At 45.1% G+C, this 21396-nt stretch overlaps 1 protein-coding gene across 1 annotated transcript in view; it reads right to left on the bottom strand.

Annotated features, from left to right (window-relative positions):
• lmo3 (LIM domain only 3) overlaps window positions 1-19327 on the bottom strand; it is a 34581-nt gene extending 15254 nt beyond the window's left edge. Inside the window, exons 1-2 of the mRNA XM_071917274.1 lie at window positions 19303-19327; window positions 16751-16964 (exon numbers count right to left, since the gene is read on the bottom strand). Coding sequence (XP_071773375.1) covers window positions 16751-16964; window positions 19303-19327 — 239 coding nt within the window. The remainder of the gene's footprint in view (window positions 1-16750; window positions 16965-19302) is intronic.
• Window positions 19328-21396: the final 2069 nt, after the last annotated feature.

The raw sequence follows: 21396 nt of genomic DNA on the forward strand, positions 1-21396 counted from the left end.
TCTCGCTAATGAATGGACCAAGTGCAGCCAATTAATTTAATGAGAGCCTACAAAAGCCTCAGGTCTGGTGAAACCCAAATATCTGAAACCATTAAAGCATGAGAAGCTTTCTATACCTCTGATGTATGCTAACTTTTAACTATTTGTGTGACGACTGAGGAGAGCCATTTATATCAGGAGACTATTCCTTTTAGACTACTGAAAATTGGCAAAGTCTCAATGTAGTTAAAATTAGGGTTTGACTGATATGGGATTTTGAAGGCCGATACCGATACCAGTGTTTTTGGACTGAAGCTGGCGATAGCTGATATTTTGTGCCGACTTTAAATTTGATTATTTTCACGTTCAAAACATTCCAAGTATTCAGTGTTTCCTTGTATTCTTGCCAGGGTGGAAAAGCCTCTGAAACAACATTTAGACCATCATGGGACACTCTCCATAAGGTAGAGATAGGGGAAACAGGAGATATATTAGGGGATATTAGGGGATTACTGCCTTTATATGAAGGATTAAGTCATAAAAAAACACAGCTGAAGAATTAAATGAATCAATAGAATTTGCAAAGATAATAAAATGTCATGTCAGTCTGTTTTTCTGTAGCTGTGGTCAGGGAGGAACCTCCATCATATCAGAGATGGACAACACTGACTGGCTGATATCTGATGTAATAAAAGGCCAATATCAGCCAGTGTTTAGGAGAGGAATGTAGGCTAATTGTCACCACTTCAGAAAGCTTTTCCCAATCCTAAAGCAGTTCATTTTGGTAGAACTTCTTTAGCATGCATCCCTCTAAATGAGTTTACAAGCGGTCGAGCACCACTACTGGCTGCCGGGGCATCTACAGTCACTCAGTTCACACTACAGTCACTAAAGCTTTACTTTTTGGGGATTTTTTGTTGATGATGTCTGAGTTTCTGTAGGTGGCGCTCTTTTCTTTGTCTGTTCAGCCATGGTGGCTATCACTGCTCATGATAATTACCCAGTTCTTCTTCTGTTTATTCCGAACAAACCGGGAACGTAAAACGCATCACTTCCTGTGCGCAAGACGGTTGTTCCAAGGTAAGACCTACCAGACATTGGGTGTTGAAAACAGCAAATGGGTGTAGGTTGAATCACTATTATGTTATAGCAATGGGCGATAGTAGAAAAATGACATTCGTTTATATTAAATTAAATATATTAAATGTTATTTAAATGTTACTTTAAATGCTGGAAGTTACCTGTTCATGAACTCTGCAGGTTTGCATACAAAATGTGAATGATCTATTGATTATTTAAGTCTAAATATAATAATACATAAATAAACTAACCTGAATCTAAACCTAATCTAAAAAGGAAAATGCATCACAACCTCAACAGTGCCAGATCAAAACAACCATACGAGAAATGAAAAGGTACTTTTTATTTTGGCCCTGTATCATGGGTGAAGTCAGCCAGCAGGAGGATTTCTGCATGCTAAGCAGTGCAGCACAGCACAACCTCTGTTGTGCACAACACCTCTGTGATGCAATATAAGGCCTGGCCCTCCCACCGATTGATCAGGCCTTCTTAATGCAGCGGAGGTGGCTGAGAAATCACCAGACTGACACACGGACGGCGCTTTGACAGCACAGCCGCAGATCCCTTTGATTGCCTCTTTAGCATTTCAGAGAGATTAAAAGTGTATGGAAAACTGGTGGAGAGTGCAATCAATGCACCAACAGCCCCCCTCCTACCGCTGCTGGTGTAATCCCAGCCTCTCATTGCTGTGTGTTCAGATATACATTTAATGAAGGGACAGGCATGACCTCAGGAACACATTGATTCCCTTATACCCCCCAAAACCAATTATAGATTGGATGTCTTCTCAATAATGGGACTTTGTATGGATTTCGCCTGAGTGGTTCCTTCTTACAGATGTCTTTCAATCTTCAGACGGCCTTGGCTTGGACAAACGTCCTGAGACGATGCTATGAAATAGCAGTGAAAGTTAAAATGTTTAGAGCTCATGATGATGAAAGTCTCAAAATTAGTGTTGGCTCCTTCTGTAGCGTTAGATAGCTCTAGCATCAGCCAGCACAGACAAAGTGATGCAGCGGTGGATGTGCCAACGCTGTCAGGTAACTTAATGAAGTTGTTAATTCCTTTGCTGAGTGACTTGTTTGTCGATGTGCCCTGGCCAAGGGCAAAGCAGTGTGTAGCATTAGCATTCCTCTCTTTCTTTTGGCTTCCTCATGAATAAATCAGGCTGTTAAAATTGCCGCATTTACATCTCATTTTACACAAGCGTAGCACAGTGTCTGCGACTGGCTTGGCTTGGTTACGCAAGCCGTGCTTTTTCCTTCCTCACTGTATCATGTGTTATCACAGAGATTCAGGTTCAACTAGTCACGAAGCATCAGACACTTCGATTCTGAACATACCCAAGCGCTGTCGTTATCATGAAGGCTAGCGCGACATCAAAAACAGCGTATTCTCTTAGCGAAGCTTTTGCACCGAGAAAACAACGAAAGCCCGATAAGGCATTTTCAGTGCTTTCCCTGAAGCTGGTTCACAGTGCGTTCCGGTTTAGCTGACTGACCATGAAGCGAGAGGCTTCTATCACCCCATCTCCTTACCAAGCCGGGATAGAATAACTTGACCAGCGCCTGATCACTGGAGAGATCTGGCTGCCATGTGGCCTGGGAGGCAGCGGCTGGATCAGGGCTGGGTGGGGGGAGCATACAATAGTGTCTGGCAGTTCCGCTAGGCCGCGCACTAATTGAGAAGTCGCTCAGGGGTTCAGCGGGGGCCTCAGAGCTCTGCCTATCCCATCCAAATAACGCCTGTAAGTGGGGCTGACACCGACCAATCAGCATTTTGAAATCCTGTCCTCCATAGTCCTGCCCCCACCCCCTTTTCCCCTCGCTGCTCTAACAGCCGCAGCCAGCTCCAGTCTCCCCGGCTCGCACTCGTCTCCAGGTCCTCCTCTCCTACACCCCCACTTCATCTCCATAAAGGCCTCATTAACCAGGGGTGGCACAGAAGGCCTGGCTGAAGCCCACCGACTCCACACACACTACCACACTAATTGCTGGCGAGCTGAGCTGACTGACTGCAGCTCAGGTTCAGCATAACGTCTGCACAGGTGCTGCTTCCCTGCTTCCATAATAGAGCTTGACTCTATCTCGCAGCCCTCCGTTAACAATTGGACGGTTTGGGCTGAGGTGACCTCCTTATGGTGAGACGCCGCACCTCTGACATGAGCGGGCTGCAGGATGGCTGCTACATTACCGGCATCGCTGGAAACTGCCGTGCACTCTTTTTCTTTGTCTCCGGACAAGTGCGATGCTCAAACTAATCCAGCTCCTGTCGAGGCTTCACCCCACAGCAGTTATTGCAACATCCCCGGTGAGTCTATGGAGTCTAAGCCCTGAGCAAGAATGGATGGCGAGAGAGAGCGATGGAGCTCTGAAGCCAGAATCCCTCACTCTTTCCCTCCTCCTTCGCTCTCTGTTTCCCTTGAACATCCAGCGTCGGCCCGGTGGCGCCCCGGGCCTCATCGGCCTCAGCTGATCCCAGACCAGAGCGCTGGTCTCTGGGCTGCACTCGGCCCTACAGCTACATCTGGCTGGAGGTTTACTGAGCTGTTAAGTACTCTGTTTGCACAGACACCTATACACACACACACACACTCACACAGAGGGTAAAGGTCATACCGGAGGGGGAGTTGTTTGACTAACAGGTGCTCTCTCTCTTTCTTTGTGTCCTCCAATCTCACCCTCTGTCTCTCTCTCTCCTCCTGTCTCCAGCTTTCTCCTCTCCCCTCATTCCCTCGCTCCAACCTCTTCTTGACGGGCACAAAGCCAGACCCTCGTCTGTCTTCATCTGCTCCGGCGGGCCCCATTAATCATGCATGGCTGCATTTGATCCCACCCGCCACAACACATCTGCTTTTGTCACTTGGAGCTATTTAGCATTAATAGTTAAAAGCGCACAGGGCGAGAGAAGTGGAGATTCACAGGGGGGAATGTTGTCTTCCTCTCGGGCATGAGGCAGGTTCCTGCCTTGCCCTCGGCCAGGCTGCGCCGCCGCCGACCGCTTTATCACAGGTAGGCGGGCGGCTGGAGTCTGGACCACTTTGCAGAGGTGTGGGGGCTGAACGGGAGATGGGGAGGGTTGTTTTTGGACAGACTATGCGAGTGTGATTGCATACAGGGCGAAAAACTGTGGACGGTTCCCAAACACATAGCCCTGAAACAAAACAAAACTGATGTCTGCCAAAGCCTCTGGGGCGAAGAGGGGAGGGGGTATTGCATATCACTGTGTGTCAAACAGCAGGGCTGGTTATCATGCTCTCACATGCCTGCAGAGGAGAGGTGGCAGCCAAATATGCAGTGGTGGTGCAGCCAGCGGTGAGTTCCAGGCGAGGCTGGGAATTGGGCTACAGATGCAGTGACCAGAGAGGTCCCTTCACTAACACACAACATTAAACATGACAAAGGAATCACAACACGTGGGGGATCGCTGCTGCAAGCCACAAAGTTCAGCGGTGATGAAGCTCAAAAAAAAAAAGAATTCCTTCATTTTCTTTCATGACAAAAGGGAAAGGATTCTGAAGACGCTAATGTCACTTTTGTCCTTTTTCATCTTGGGGAGCGATGCTGCACATTTTGACACGAAACTACAAGATCATGCAAGAAGAAGCTTGTCTAAATGTTTAACCACATAACCTCAGCTATCAAATCATGGTGAAAATCAAACAGTGCAGTGCTCGGCGCATCTCGAGGAACAGACCAGAACTTAATTTCGGCTGTCCCTTAACCATTTCGACGACGGGGAAAGTTGGGCAGCCTAAAACATTTTGCTTGTTCTCTGCGAGAGAATTTCGCGCATAGCAGATTAAAAAAAAACGAGCAATATTCTTGAACCAAACCTCTCCTTAATCTGTAAAGCCTTGTGGATCATTGCCAGAGAGGAAGGAGGGGGCGAGCCAGTAATATATGCATGGAAATGACCTGCGGCACTCCTCACAAAGAGGGGGCAGCAAAGGTCAAATAGCCTCCAAACTGCGCTTGAGTTTAATTAAAAAGACAAAGAAGAGCATAATTTCTGAACGGACGGGCACGATTACTGTTCGCTGAGACGGGGAGCTTGGCCCAGGCTCTTTCACCAGGCCCCTGTACCACTTCCCATACGGCACAGCGCCATCTTCCCATTCCTTTGATGTCAATATAGACCATTTATTAGGGCCATAAAGGTTAATCTCGAAGGAGAGAGGATATCAAATAGTTGGGAAGAGGGGAGAAATCCACATGAGCTTCCACTGTGGTAGAAAGTTAAATTTAGCCTGAGTGTTGAAAAAAATCATCTGTGCTTTTTTTTGAGTCCAGTCAGCAGGTAATGGATTTAATTTCATCATCAAGTTATACAGTGGCTGAAAATTAAACGAAACCTTGAAAAAAATGAAATGCTGACACTTGCCGCCTGTGACCGAAATGGGGCATGGTAGGTTTCAGGAATTTCAAAGGCTTGATTTGCTTGAATGAATTTAACGCAATGCGAGTCAATATTCATTACAAAGAGGTCTGCTTGGTCAGAGGGGGTTCACGACTGGGACGGTCACATGATTTCCACTATTACAAAGTATCGGGAGATGATGGATGTGTTCAATTGCACAAAGTAACTGATTCAATGAATTTTTCATTACCCTGGTTGATATGTTTGGGACACAGAATTAGATAAGCCAACCGACGAAACACAGAGCTGAGCCTGTGTATTAGTTAGCCCTCGGGGCAATATAGCATGGAATAGACTCATAGCATCTCAATGGTTAAAGGAATACAGTGAGTTTTTGTAGATTGTGCACTATGTTGAGTGACAGTAGCCTCCATGCTAACAATTTAGCATACACTGTGTTGACTGATAGTAGGCTCCATGCTAACACTTTAGCATACACTGTGTTGACTGATAGTAGGCTCCATGCTAACACTTTAACATACACTGTGTTGACTGATAGTAGGCTCCATGCTAACACTTTAGCATACACTGTGTTGACTGATAGTAGGCTCCATGCTAACACTTTAACATACACTATGTTGACTGATAGTAGGCTCCATGCTAACACTATACCATACACTATGTTAAGCGATAATAGGCTCCATGCTAACTATTAACATACTGTACACTATGTTGACTGATAGTAGGCTCCATGCTAACACTTTAACATACACTATGTTGACTGATAGTAGGCTCCATGCTAACACTATACCATACACTATGTTAAGCGATAATAGGCTCCATGCTAACTATTAACATACTGTACACTATGTTGACTGATAGTAGGCTCCATGCTAACACTTTAACATACACTATGTTGACTGATAGTAGGCTCCATGCTAACACTATACCATACACTATGTTAAGCGATAATAGGCTCCATGCTAACTATTAACATACTGTACACTATGTTAAGTGATAGTAGGCCACTAGCATTATCGCAAAAGTGAGAAAAAGAGACCTCACAGCAGCCAGAAGCTCAAATACGTCAAATGAATACGTTTTGTTCAGGGGATTAGTACATTTTGCATGAAATAGGATATAAAAATTACATGATGTTTCAAACTACCAAGAACTACTTTCCTGTTTCCATAGGAAGTGAAAGTGGTGGGCAGTGTGGATAGAGATGAATACGTGAAAATACGTGAAAATACTTGAAATAGTTCCAAAAATAAATCTGGCTACATCAGCTATATTGAGTTAATGACATTTAATTGTTTTAATGTATGAATCTAGCAATGAAATAATGATAAAAACACACAATTTTATTACTAAAAGGTCAGTCTTCTTATTTAATAATAATACTATTGGCCCACTATCACCTCAACATAGTTTATAGGCTACTATAGTGTTAACATGGAGCCTATAACTCAACATAGTGTATGGTGAAGTGTTAGCATGGAGCCTACTATCACTCAACATTGTGTATGCTAAAGTGTTAGCATGGAGCCTATAACTCAACATAGTGTATGGTGAAGTGTTAGCATGGAGCCTACTATCACTCAACATTGTGTATGCTTAAGTGTTAGCATGGAGCCTACTATCACTCAACATAGTGTATGCTAAAGTGTTATTCCTGTATTCTTGTAAGTCAATGATACATTATAAACACGCTTCCTCACCCTCATAGCATACATATACAGTTCTCAATATACAGTTTCATCTAATTGCTGCTGTCAGTTGGTAGGTGAGGAGATCTGAGCTTGATGACACCACCGGTGAAGCTGTGTGATCTCAAACCTTGGAGAATTACATAACTCTACGAGGAATAGGCGGCTGGGAGGAATCGATACTACAACAACAACAGGCACAAACTGAAGGCTGGAGAAATACAGCCGCTTCTAATGCTGAACCATTACAGCAAACATCGCACTCAGCTAGCATGAGCTGTCTGCTCACCTATGAGTAATCTTCATCACCTCACCTTCTGTTCAGACTGAGGAACAGGAGAATAAGCACAGCATCACTTTCATCAAGGGATAGTTCCCTGTTTTATGTGAGTCACGTGTATTTTTGGCCAGAGAGTTGTCTAAAACCATGTGAAAGCAGAGTGTATGATTTGGTCATTTTGAAATAAGTGATTTTGGAAAATTCTGGTAACTGCTACACAAACATCAGCAAAATGTATCCAGCACTAATGCTTCAGAATTCTTGTAAAATCACCCTAAATCAATAACAATTATTTGTTGTATACTAAATGAGGATCAACATATTTTCCTGTTACCGATTTCCCTCTAGTTAAAATTAGGGGTGACTATAATTATTAGATTGTATTACAAGAGAATCAAACTATGCGTAGGTTGTGTGTATTTCCTGGTTCTTCGAAAAAAAAACACACTGAGGCTGAAACACATCTGAAAATCACAGGGAGAGAAAAAAAAAAAGACAATTACCGGGTCAGCGTAATGCCTTTCCAACAACTACAATAATGTCCGTCTGATTAAATGATTGAAAACAAAAGCGAGATGGCGTTGCCTTTTATCCTCAGGCAGATTCGTGGCTGACAAATTTCCAGGCTACTCTACAATGTATAACGGCTAAAGGGCATGTCTTGACTTGTGCCAGTGCATGCGTTATATTATAGTGCATGTTGTTTGCCCCGCTGAATGTTTTTAACATGAGCTGTTAAACCGGCAAGAATATCAGATTCTTATAACAGCTGCTCAGTCTCTGCTCTTGAGGCTAAGAGCAACGTGATTTAAGCTTAAACAATAGTGTTGTGCGCATAAGCGAATATTCGAAATGGTGAGGGTGATATAACACTTAATGAGTGAAATATTTTTGAACAATAGCACATCAATTCCTTATTTAGTTATGTAGCTGTTCATTAATCAAGTAGAGGGGAGAGCAGATCGCCTCAGAGAAAAACACAATGCTGCTGGACAGAGTGGAGTATCTCTGCTTACTGGAGGACATCAGAGCTGTGCACTCATTACCTAACTATGCTACGCTATGGGCGTGTGCCAAGCTGTATCATCACTGGTAGAGAACACAAACCCAAATGGCTTTCTTAGAGAGGATCAGACGCCATTCACTGCCGTTTTTCAAGAACGTAAGCGCCGCACGGTAAATAATAAGCTCGGAGTTTTCCCTCGGACGATCTGTGAGATTATCCCTCTCACTGTAACCGCCTAAACCGCCGCCGCCACTCACTGGCTGCGTGGGAGGAATCGCTGCAGCGGGACACGTCTCTGTTCCCTTCGAAATCCTAAAAACAAACAGGGGGGAAAGTCATGCCGCAATTTTAGGCCCTTACACTCCGGCATGAAAATGCGAAGCTATAGTTCTGATAGCTACACGGAGGGAGGGGATTACCCCATTCTATTCCCCCGCTCAGATTAGATAAAATCATAACATAGACCACTCTCTGAACCTTGACCCCACCAAAACCAATTTCATTTGGAGAGATTGGAGTGATGTATCGGGGATGTCTATGTGGTGGAGTCGAGGACATTAAAGCTGGATTTGTGATGCATTCAAACTGAGCAGAGCCGAAAAAAAAAAACCTAATGAAAAGGTTAGAAGAAATAAATTGCTGTCACATGTTTTTTTCCCCTCCTCACAAAAAAACTTCTAGAAACGGGAACATCTGGGATTCAAATATGTGTAGGAGTGAGAAAATACTGTAAAAGCGATTTCAAGGTGAGAGGAAGACTCTCTGCTCTCGATTTGTACTGGATCAAAACAATCACCTGATCAAAATAAACATCGGCGTCTATTTACTCCTAACTGGAGACATTTAGACTGTGCTTTCAAACCTTAATTACATCCACTGCATTTTCACTGAGGCTGCATTGTTGCGCTGCACAGCTAAAATGGCAATAAAATCCCCATGAATTCCGCTAACTAGAGATGTCCCATAATTTGATGTGGTGATTAGCATTTCTCCCATTTTTATCTCCAATCCCGGTGGCTCTGCGCTCACCAGCCATTTGAATTTAACACCGCCATCAGAGTGCTAAACTTTAATGACAATGCAGGGGTGCAGGAGAGAGAGAGAGAGGGAGAGAGAGAGGGGAAAAAAAAAAAAGGATGTTGAAAGTTATAGCCCCAACCTATTCATATTCTAATACCTCCAGCTCAGTGGTAAAGGTATGCTTAAAAGCGCCAGGTGGTGACATCTTAATTTTTCACGGCCGAAAAATGTGGCTCGCGCGGCTCTCCCCTTCTCTCCCATGCATTATTCTTGCTTTAAGCAGCGTGTCTCCTCCGGGGGAAGGGTGGTATTGTTTTACAACGCACCCAGCTGCGGCCTACTTGCCTCGCCGAGGGTTCTTTTCAAGGAGTTGTCTTGGGTGACCCCTCTCTCTGACAGTTATTAATAATAACACGTGCCGGGGAATAGTTCACCTTGTAGCCGCAGCGGCCGGGCACTCGCTGCTGTGTGTGTCTAGCCTCATGGAGGAGTCTCCAGGGGGGGAAGGGGGGGAAGGAGGGGGAGGAGGGGGCGGGTGTGGAGGGTGTGTGTGTGTGTGAAAGCTATAGGAGCCAGAAGGAGAAACACACACAAAAGACATCAAACAAAGTTTCCCCTTGTATGTAATTAGAATCAGGTAATCATCTACGGCCCCCTCTATGTGATGGAGAGCCTGATTAGCGGCATCAAAGAAGGGCAAGAGGGCTGAGACTTGAGAGGGAGATGGAGAGGTAGGGTGTGTGGTGGTGGGGCGAGGGGAGGAGATGAAGGAATAAGAAGGTAAAGTGGCGCGGACTGACAGACTGAGTGGTACATTCTCCACCTAGAGTCCCATTAAAAGCTTCAGCAGGAGAGCCCCTTTTGTGCGTGGTGAGTGGTCTATTGTAATAACAAGCAGCAGAGACAGGATGCAATCTGGGCCCTGAATGAACCAAGGCATGCCAGGCAAATTCTCCCCCTCGAGTGCTCAAAGGATTCGAAAATTGAAGGCTGCTTCTTTGACGCCGCAAAAAAAAAAAAAAAATTATTTCTCCCTGAAAATAAAGAACCTTCCAATTGAAAATGAAGACCTCCACATGCCATCTTCTACCTTAACCTTGGGGTAATTTTGGCGCAATTTAATTTATCCTGATGGATGATATGGACTCAAAAATCCAGGGGAAGCAATTAGTTTGGGAAATCAAATGAGTGGATGAGCTAAAGCCCTTTGGTCTGCAAAGTTTTCCTCCATGTGATTGACTTGGAGCTCCGGATCTAAACCGCAGCCTTTGATGGCGCGCTCTTTCTGCCGAGAGAATAGTGCGAGCTGCTAAAACATTGTCACGCCAGAAGAAAAAACAAAAGTGTTGTGAAGCACAAGGACAGAGTAAGTAATGATGGTGGCATTCACCGGCACAGTAGGCATTGTAACCTTTCAGAGAACCACATCCTTCAAAAAAGAAAGCCCTCCCCTTTCTCCTCCAAAAAAACAATTACAGCACAGGTGCAGTCATGGGAGAGGAAGGAAACAACATTATCTTTGGCGTCACACACTTTCTAAAGTTGACCTTGCAGCCGTTCCTCCAGTCAAACCCTGGATTGATAAACAGCGGACAAAAGAGGCCGCATCAAGCTACTTACATACTTGATCCAACGGAATGAATCAATTCTCTTATATTTACAAATCAAAATTTTGGACACGTCTACTGCTTTCTTCCTTCGCTTGTGGCACTGACAATGAAACACATCTTGCAAAACCATGTGTCAACACTAATGGAATCTTGAAACCAATAAGTGGCTGGCCTTCACAGTGACATGAAAAATTAGTTTTTACCTTGTTAACTAATTCTTCATATCATAACGTTCACCTATTTAACAGCGAATGCCAAAAAAATATTTTATTTTCTTGTATTTTTATATCAAAATCCCACTACTTACTGGAAAATGGTGTAGTTTTTAGTGTTTACTTCATGGTGTACCAGCAGGCGTAAATAAAAACTCCCCTCTCATTATATAAAACCTACAATTTAGCAACTTTCAAAGTGACAGAGTGGCAAAACGGCATGGAGGTAAAAACCCTGTTGTGTCCTAGTGGCTGGAATTTATTCATTTTGAAGAATCTGGAGTTTGTGTAGCTCAAGATAATATAAGCAAAGCACTGAGTTCTGAGTCACCCACTTTTGAACAGTCCCTCCCTGCATTATGTCCCGTCCCAGCATCCCGTTTCAACCACAAACACATCAAAATTCGGAAGCGAGACACAATCAAAACGCCGATTCTACGCGACTTTAAGCATCACATTTGCTGTTCTCTAAGTACGCCCTACACTGCAGTGGCAGTACAGTCCAGTAGAGTAAGCAGTTGTGTCAGAGTGACCAGCGGCCTGGCTGAGGATGTCCTGATGCCCTTCAGTGTTAGCGGGGAGAACAGCTGAACATCTGCGCTGGTCATTAGAGAAAGAGGAGCTGGCCTGAATCTTTCAGCCTGGAGAGAATCAGGGAGGAGAGAGCTGATGACAAACTACACCGAGCCTCCCTGCAAATCTCCCAGGAGCACGGCGATCCTGAAGCGAGCGGGATGTTGTGTTGCGGCTACTCCGAAATCACAGGGTTCGAGCTGTGTGTGTGTAGCCGATTACCATCCACTGCTGGCTTAATAACAAGCGATCTAGCCGGACGTCCGGCCTTTATTGTGAATCGAGGTCATGTGTAATTTGGGTAGAGCTTCTGCCTTCCCCGCTTCATTTGGATCCGCGCCTCGGAAAACTACGATTCGGCGAGCGGTCACGCGCCACGATACGCCTGTTTTATTATTTATGCAAGATATGACACGCGCTCATAAGGAAAGAATGTATCTAAATTAGATTTCTAAAAAGAATAGATGAGCTTCACATAGCCGGAGCCCTTTCTCTTCACTCCTCCCCGTTCCTTGGAGATAAAGCTTGACTTCATGTCACAGTCATGCCAAACTGACAATGTGTCATAAGCCCAGACGCGAGATGAAGAAAGAGAGATACATATTTCATTTACATTTACATACGTGTTTATACAAGGTGGCTGCGGACCACAAAGTTGCTTCTGAACGAGGGGAAAAAAATATAAGTTATTACACTGAACCATGCTCTACATGTTGGTTATCTTTCACTGATAGCCAGCTTTCCAAAACGGTAATAAATCCAGCCATGTTGACGGCTCTGTGAGTTTGCTTGCATTTACAATCTTAGTAAAACCACTGTAGAGGAAAATTGAAGTTGGATTAAAAAATGAATGAATAGATAGATAAATAAATAAGTGTTCTCCTGGTGCTGTCTTTAAAATGGATGCCTGGAATTTACAGTTTTCCATTAACTGATGCCCAACAGCTTTTTCACGCTTGCAACCCGGCCTTGGAGCCACCAGTTTTGTTGTCTGTGGTCGCACTCGGTAGGCTGTCGCAGTCTTCATTTTCTCCGCGTTTCTAACTTAAATGTGTCAGTCTGTCTGCTCTCCTCCCCGCTCTGGGCTTAAAACCTTATCGCTCTGTACTGTGAAAATCACACATCAGCATAAACAGTAGCATTGCCGCTATTACCAGTATCATCAATAAAGGCTTTGGGTATCAAAAGGATCATTTGTTGATAAAATGTTCCCGCTGCATTTCTCCATATTCGGAGGAGAGAGAGAGAGCAAGACACAAATCAAGCGCGAGGAGATAATACCTATAATTATGTTTGCAGTTGCAGGTATATGAAGGGACCGGGTTGGTTAGGGAGGAAAACACAGACATAAACAAATTCCTCTCTCCTCTTCCTCAGAACATCATATTTGATCACAAAGGAGAGGCAGCGACTGGTGAAGCTTACATTTTTTTTTTTCTCCCCTTATTTAATTTGTTTTTTTTTTCCACTCCCCTCTCTCTTTCTTTTTTCGCACGTGTTGCGATAGGGGATTATTATTTCTCTGCTGGTGGGATCACATCGCTCATGGTTGTAGACCCCTGAAGAATTCTATTAACCCTGGTTATGTCAGGCCTAATAACATGCCACCCTGCTAAGCAGATTGATTCGGAAAGGGGGGGGGGGGGGGGGGGGGGTATAATGAAGCCTCAAATAATTTACTTTTAAAACCAACGGAATATAAAAATGGACTAATCTTAAGTCATCCTTATTTTTCCCTCACTTGTCCCTAACCTGGGCTGACAGAATGAGATAAACAGAAGTAGAAATAATATTTTTTTAATAGTTTTTTTTTTTTGAGTGAGTGTGTGTGTGTGCGTGTGTGTGCGTGTAGTGTGTGCGTGTATGTGTGTGTGTGTAAAATGGTATTGCTCTGTGATGTTGCAGCCATTGATTGCTTCTCTGATGGAGCCTGGCCTTCTTTGTTGCTCTGCAGATCAGATGTGGAGTGCTGCGGTTTGCTATATTTGCCATTCATTAGCCGGCAGTGAGGAGATGTCAGGGCGCATTCGCGGGCAGGCCACTCGCGTGATAGCAAGCATCAAATCAATTCAGTCACCTTGAACTTTGAAGATGAAAGAATAACATGTTGGAATTGGTCTCCCTCTTACCCTGCACGCCTATTCAGAAATGCTCGCCCGGGCCCGACTGCAACTGTATGCATTGGTGTTGGGCAAACAATGTCCACATCAACTGATTCAGCGATGACATTTACAGTTTTTGTTCTGATTCCCTGCTACACAGGCTACTAGCAGCCACCGTAACAAGAATCATCTCTGATGGTGAGGGGGGACAAGTGTGTGTGTGTGTGTGTGTGTTGAGTCACACTCAGGCTGAGCTTTGTTATTTATTATATGGATTAGGGTTGTGCACGTCATGTGGCTAGGTACAGATGCTTATGAAGTATGTATGGTGTGTAATCATTGTGTATGTGTGTATATGTGTGCAACTATGTGAAACTGTATTGCGTAGGATGCAAGTTTCTGAGAAATAGTAAAGTATTATCGTATCGTATCGTATCGTATTGTATCATATCGCAGTGATTCTCAACCTTTTTCACATCAAGGACCCCTAGTTTAGTCCACTTCAGGGCCACGGACCCCCATTTGATGAGATTTTGTCTCTCGGACCCAAATCTGAGAATATTTTTATTGTTACATATGATTTTGTCCAGAATTCCATGACTATCTGTATTGTAGGTAGAGAGATAGTCATTCTTCTACATTCTCTAATTGTGTTAACTTCTTGTAAATAAAATAATGGTGAAATCTAACAATTCATCAATTTGCTGGGGACCCCCTGGAACCCCCTCAAGGACCCCTGGTGGTCCCCAGACCCCACATTGAGAACCACTCTATCATATCGTACTATATCATATCATATCGTGTCATATTGTATCGTCCCGTATCGTGTAGTGTTGCATCATGATGTATCGTATTGTACGGTGAGAAAACAATGGTAACAAAAGCTGCTGCAGCAACAACAGCGACAAACCCCTCAGCTCCAAGCCAACACACACAGCTGTAGCGTCGCCGCCGCCTCCAAGGGCCCAGGCAGCGTGCGGGACGTATTGAAGGCTTGTCAGGCCCAGTCAATGAGCCTTACTGCGGGATGGTAATCTTTGCCTTTTCGTTACCCTCTGGCAGTACTTCACAGCAGCGGCTCCCCAAAGCCTGTTTGTCTACTGCACCTAATAGCGACTCTCTCATCCCTAATGTGGAAATTAAATGAACTGTGCCACTTTGAAAAGCGCCAGTGCCTACAGGGGCCATACGGGGGCCCGCGCATCCCTGAAGCCTGCCATACATTAGCTATACATATTCCCAATGCGCCGTGCTGCACCCATCCAGCAAGACAGTCCAGAGGAGCTCTGAGTGCTGAACAGACCACTAAAACTACAAGTCCTGAGTGTGAAATTCAACTGTACACGTGCAGCTGTAGACTACTGAAATAGAGCACTAAGGTGATCAGCGTACTTGGGAAGCAAAAGGTTTATTCATGCTCAAATTATGATTAGTTATTTCCAAAACTGAACTGATTTTTGAAGTCCTAAAATCAGCTTAACAAGCACGCATTTGGAATTACTGAAAAAATTAACATTCAGTTGTGATTTTGAGCCTGCTGACACTTGCCAGATGAACTCACTGAAATTAACCCTTCTCCCATGTATTCACCCACTCTCAACTGATCTACATTTCACAGCTTACTGTAACATTTAACAACATCAAGGGCAAAAATATCCAACTGTCAGAAGACAGTCAGATCCTGCGGGTATCAATCGTGTAATCGTGTTTTTTAGAGCTTTCACAGCAGCCGAATGTTGGCAAATTTAAGTAACTGCGGTATATCGAAACGTAGCGAAAACTGCAATATACCCAAGAATCCCGATAGCATCAAATTGTGACCCGAAGAGCAGAAATAGAAATGTGTGAGCACCCGTCAATAGGAGGAAATGCATCTCCTCCACAGAGAGCTTTAGACCTGTCAAGCCTCCCTAAACTACATGGCTACTGTTTAGAATTCAGATCTATTTAAACAGCTTCAAAGCCAGCAGCTGTTTGGCTCCCAGCAGGCCTCTGTCACCCTGGGGAGCACTGGGACAGCAGGACGGCCACAATACTGGGGGGGCTGAAAAAAAACCCAAAAAAACATTGTGGCCGACTCATCTAGTGCCCGCAAAAGCCAAAGTGTGAGTGGCTGAAGCCAGGTTTGAACGAGTGAGGTGTGAGTCGAGGTGGAACTGGGTTTTCCATAGCAGCTTCCCATTCTGTACCAACGCAAAAATGACAAGAAGCATCTAAGTAACTGAGTATCCTACAGAATAAAGGCATAATTAAGATGCACTTAGTGATGTAGTGCTAAATAGAAAGGAAGGTAAACAACCACTAATGTGACCAAAGACCAATTATATTTTCAGAAATATAACAAGCTGCTTTTTTTTTTCTTAACAGACCCTGTCCTCATAGAACAGTTTGACCCTACTTACTACAACTTTAGGCGCTAAACTTTTATGCCAGCCTAAAAAAAGGAGGGAAAACTCTATTCCCGCAAATAAAAATAAAAAAAGCTTAAACTCTATTCCCGTAAATAAAAAGGTGGGGAAACTCAATTCCTGCAAATAAAAGAGGAGTTTCAACTCTACTCCTGTCAATAAAACAGGAGAGTAAACTATTCCCGTAAATAAAAAGGGAGGGTAAACTCAATTCCTGCAAATAACAAGGTGGTTGAGTCTATTTCCTGTAAATAAAAAGGAGGGTCCACTCTATTCCCGTAAATAAAAAGGTGGGTAAACTGGGATTTCGGTGGGTTCACCCCTGGATACACCGTGACCCAGCTAACCGGATGCTACCCGGCTTTTTTGAACACCCGTGCGGACGCTCTGAAGCTGGTTGCGGCTCTCTTACCGTAGGTAGTCTCTCCGGCACAGGATGAGGTTGGCTTTGGTGTAGAGCGTGGAGCCCACCTCGCCCAGCCGGCAGTCGCAGCAGGCGCACTTGAGGCAGTCCTCGTGCCAGTACTTATCGAGGGCCTTCAGCAGGTAGCGGTCCTTGATCTTCCGGTTGCAGCCGGCACAGCCCTTTGGCTTGGTGTCCGGCTGGACGGAGAGCATTTGTATACCTGGGTGGAGAGGGAGGAGGAGGAGAGGGAAGAGGGTTAGAACACCGGTGTAACGCAGGTATATTTACCACCGGGGAGGAATGGCTCAGTAGCAATGATTTCCAACTCCTCATACGGAAGGAAAAGCAAAAATTGAAGGTGAAACGTTCGCGATGGGGAAAACTGGGTCGTTGCAGCAGCAAGTCGTAACAGGATACAGCAAAGAAAAACCGAATAGAAAGAGAAAAATAGAACGTAAACATGAATATAGCAAATTAAGTAATACACACATAGGCAGCTGACAAATTCAACATGTTCAGTAGAATGTATGAATGGGATTTTACGAGGGGAAAGTGTGGATTACAGCATTATAAGTACAAAATAACAGTAGTAAGACTTGTTGAGGGGAAGAATATTCGTACTGGTCAGCTCCCAGTGGCTGACAGTAGGATAATGGACACAAAAACAAGTGAAGACACACACTACTCCCAACTACAGGCCCACACAGACACAAAGCCATAGTTTCAGATTTCTTCCTGGCCACTTTTGCGCTGACCTCCTCTCTGTTTAAAGGGGCGTGGCTACAGTGGAGGAGCTTTGTAGCAGCCTGTATTGTTTGGCCTGGGCTGGCTGTGGAAAGGCTTTGTTGGCCCATTGGGGGGGGGGGGGACGGGACGACAATGTGGCTTCGCACCAGGCTGGAATTAGTATTCTCCTTCCATTCCCTGAGGAGAGGGACACCCCCCACTCCCCTTTGTCCCCCTGTTCACCACACACACACACACACACACACACACTCACACACACACTAACACCTTTTGAAAAGTGTTCACATTTACAAATGTTATTCGATTGTAGGCTACTGTTCTGCGGCGGTGACAGCGTTTTGCGAGATAAAAGTTTGGAATTTGTGCCGCTGCTCCATGCTCCTTAGGGTTAGGGCAGCAGTGGAGGGTTCATACTCATTTTGAAATACTGCCTTTTAATTGCAACCATACTGTATCAACTTTTACCATTTTAACTGTAAATCCAAGCCATTTAAATGTAAGTAAATTCATTTCTTGGCATTTTGTCCTTCTTATTTCTCAGATTGTATCAATTCCCTGTGCCAAACTCCATTGTGATACACTAGTCTGTGACCTCCCAGTTTAACTGCATAGGTTACACATGAATGAACATTATGGCACTATACACATAAAGACCTTTTGCTTCTGCAAGACCTACCACACGCTTGTTCTATGTCATTTTGTGGGAGCATTCCATCAAAAAAAAAGGAGAAGTTCTTTATCTAAAATTCATACAAAAAAATACTTCTACTTCAAACTAATGCTTTTTAAGTCGGGGGGGAAATGGCAGGGACACACATCAAACAGGTTGCAGCGCCGTAATGAGCGAAGCCCATTTGTTCCGTTGCGTTGGAGCTGTTGATCTGTTAATTGGCTGGATAGGAGTGGGAACGGGGCGCGCGGCTGCTTGGCTGCTCTCCGCCGCCCTGTTCAGCAGCACTGATCCGTCCAGCCTGGTTAACACTACAAAGTCCCCGCTACTCATTACCAAGCCAAAGAAGGAAGAGTTTCGACTCACTCCCCTCAGTCTGCAATCAACTCGGAGCCGACGGGGAGAAGCATGGCAGGAATTTGGCCACTTCGCTCTTCCGATTGCCGGGGGAAGGGAGGGGGGGCGATGGGGGGGCTGAACAAAAGATTCATTTTCCATAAAGGAAGGGGAAATTACAGCTGCTCCGGGCCCTAATGATATCTGTTTTATTTGCTCGCTGGCTTGTATCCTCCCTTTCCTCCGCTCGCTCATTGTGGGCTCCCAGGCTGCTGCGCGTCCTCGGCCACATGTATCATCATCTCAGCCCGAAACGGATGGAGGATGATGGAGGGAAGCGGGCAGAATAGCCTCATGCTATTTGAGTCCCAGCTGTGCGGCAACAAGATGCTGACATTTCACCCTATCAGTTTAATTACTGTTGCCATGGCAGCAGAGTGCTGGTAAAGGCCAATAAGGGATTTAACACAGAGACTCAATTTACCATGCAGCTTTCACAAGCACACACACAACAGAGGCTGAAGCCGTTATTCCCGATGTATGTGGGGAACAGCTCGGCTATATGATAACTAACGCAGCGGTAGATCATGTGTCTTTCGCGTTTTTAGTAAAAGGCTATCGCCGAAATAACAGCATAACAGAAATAATCGGTCAGGTTACAGCGGCGTTACGCAGTTCAGATCTGGAGACGTCGCCCTCGACGCAAAACTGAGATGCTGTAACTTCTCGGCGCATAACAACCGAAATTACAGCAGACATGTAACGTGCGGTTCATATAAAGCAAAGCGCGTAGAAAGCCTCTTACCGAAACTTTTCTCCCTTTTCTGCATTTGTTGAGCCGCTTCAGCAGCCGAAGCACCACCATGCAAACCAGAGCCGCCTGGTCCAGAGAGCAGCTGTCTGCAGGCTGGCTGGGAGGCTTTGTTAGCAGGAACAATCCACCTCGGCGACCAGAGAGGAATGAAAAGAAGGAAAAAACACCGGGCAACAAAACGCAGGCGGAGGAGCAGAGGCGGCGGTTCGCTGCCGTCGAGGCGTCACACGGCGTTAAAAGCACGTTTATCGCCGACCGGAGTTGTGTGGAGAGACGCAGGGAACAAATGACAGGATGACAAAGAGATGCTTCCCCTCCGCGGCGCAGCGACCATCTAATCCTAGCGGCTCCCTCACCACGCAGCCTGCTAATCAGCGCTTTGACGTGCCACCGGACACCGTTCACACAACGACTGGAGGGACGGTCCCTCACCCCCGTTTCCCCCAGTTAGTGACCACAGCACCACCGCTCCCCAATAAGAACCTGCAATCCCATTTTGACCATTTTCTACCGAAACTGCCAGTTTGCACGCCCACATATTTTCAAACATGGACAGGAGTTGAAATGCCATATCGTGCATATCCCCGCATAAATAAAAGTCGAATAAAGATGTAATAGCCTCTGCAGTTTGGTGACTGATTTATATCATAACTGTTGTAAAAATAAAGTAGGAGCAGGAATGTGCTGCCTTTTCAATGTCACCAAAAACACCAAAAATGCCAAATAGTGGTGTGATGTTTTCTCCAGCTCACTCACCTTTCTAGAACAAGTTAAAGCAGAAGCCGAAACTCCGGGAGCGGATTCCAGCTACAGATCCCCTCTGAGCAAAAGTTCACCAAACTGACATTGCGCGTCGGACCGGAGTGATCTTCAGGATGGAAATAATGAGCTCCACATGGATCAGAGCGACCGGTTGTTGGCTGCCCAGCTACAGGTGTTCCTCCGCCCGCCGTGGACCAGGGACTCTGCGGGGCTCAGGCCAGCGTCCCCATCAGCAACTGAGAGGCGAGGACCGGCGAAGCCCAGCTTTATTATCTCCAAACCCAATCCCTCACCACTGAGACATTACACCGCCACGATAAGGTCATTCACTTATTACCAGCGGCTCCACTAACGGGGTGCGTGCACGCGTGCGCGCCCCCGGAGCACCGACTCTTTCCCAATGTCCTTCAATCGCGGAGTCGGGTGCGCGCAGACGCACGGCGGCTCGGTGCATCAGGAGAGAGAGAGAGAGAGAGAGAGAGAGAGAGAGAGAGAGAGAGAGCGAGGCACAGGTAGGTTTTGTTTAGAGATGCACAGATAGGAGCTTAGAGCGTCATGACAAGTCTTTACCAGCACCTTTTCTTTAGTTTAACGATCTAAGCTACCGTGGGCCAAACGCTGCTCTCCACGGCCTGTTATTACGCACGAACACCGCCGATTTATACACATCTCTCCTGCTAGTTCATAAACAGCGGATTATGATAGAGGTTCTTAAGAGCTATAACCTCTTAAGAATCCAAGCTATATTCAATGGGGATGAAGTCGTCTCCATTTGGATAGGAGCATAGTTCTATGGAGAGAGGTGACACCAGGTCAAATAGGCTACAAGCAAAACTACCAGGCTATGAGATAGAAAACCAGTCAGTCCCATCACAGGCTGATTTAAGTCATACTATGGCTTTCAGACTGATTGTTTATTACACTAAATCAGTACATACTAACTTTGACTTTGAAGCCTATCAATAGATGAATGAACGAATGAAACAATTAGGTTAAGAGTATAAAACAGTCAAGCGTTCCCACAAGAGCCAGAGTCATTTTGCCATTTTGTACACGTGTGTATTATTGTTACTATGTGGTATTTTCCTCAAACTCAGTACATGCTGTTGATGAGCGATGTGAAGTCTGAGCAGCTTAACGACAAAATAAATAAGAGAATAAAAGAGCTTCAAAGGGAACCAGATCTAATATGGACAATTAAATCAATCTTGTCCGAGGCGATTGATTCCTCTCTTTTTTTTCCACACTCTTTCTCTCTCTCTCTCTCTCTCTCTCCCTCACACACACACACACACACACACACACGCACGCACACGCAGGCGT

The sequence above is a fragment of the Centroberyx gerrardi genome, chromosome 24 (genome assembly GCF_048128805.1).
Source record: "Centroberyx gerrardi isolate f3 chromosome 24, fCenGer3.hap1.cur.20231027, whole genome shotgun sequence".
Lineage (NCBI taxonomy): Eukaryota > Metazoa > Chordata > Actinopteri > Beryciformes > Berycidae > Centroberyx > Centroberyx gerrardi.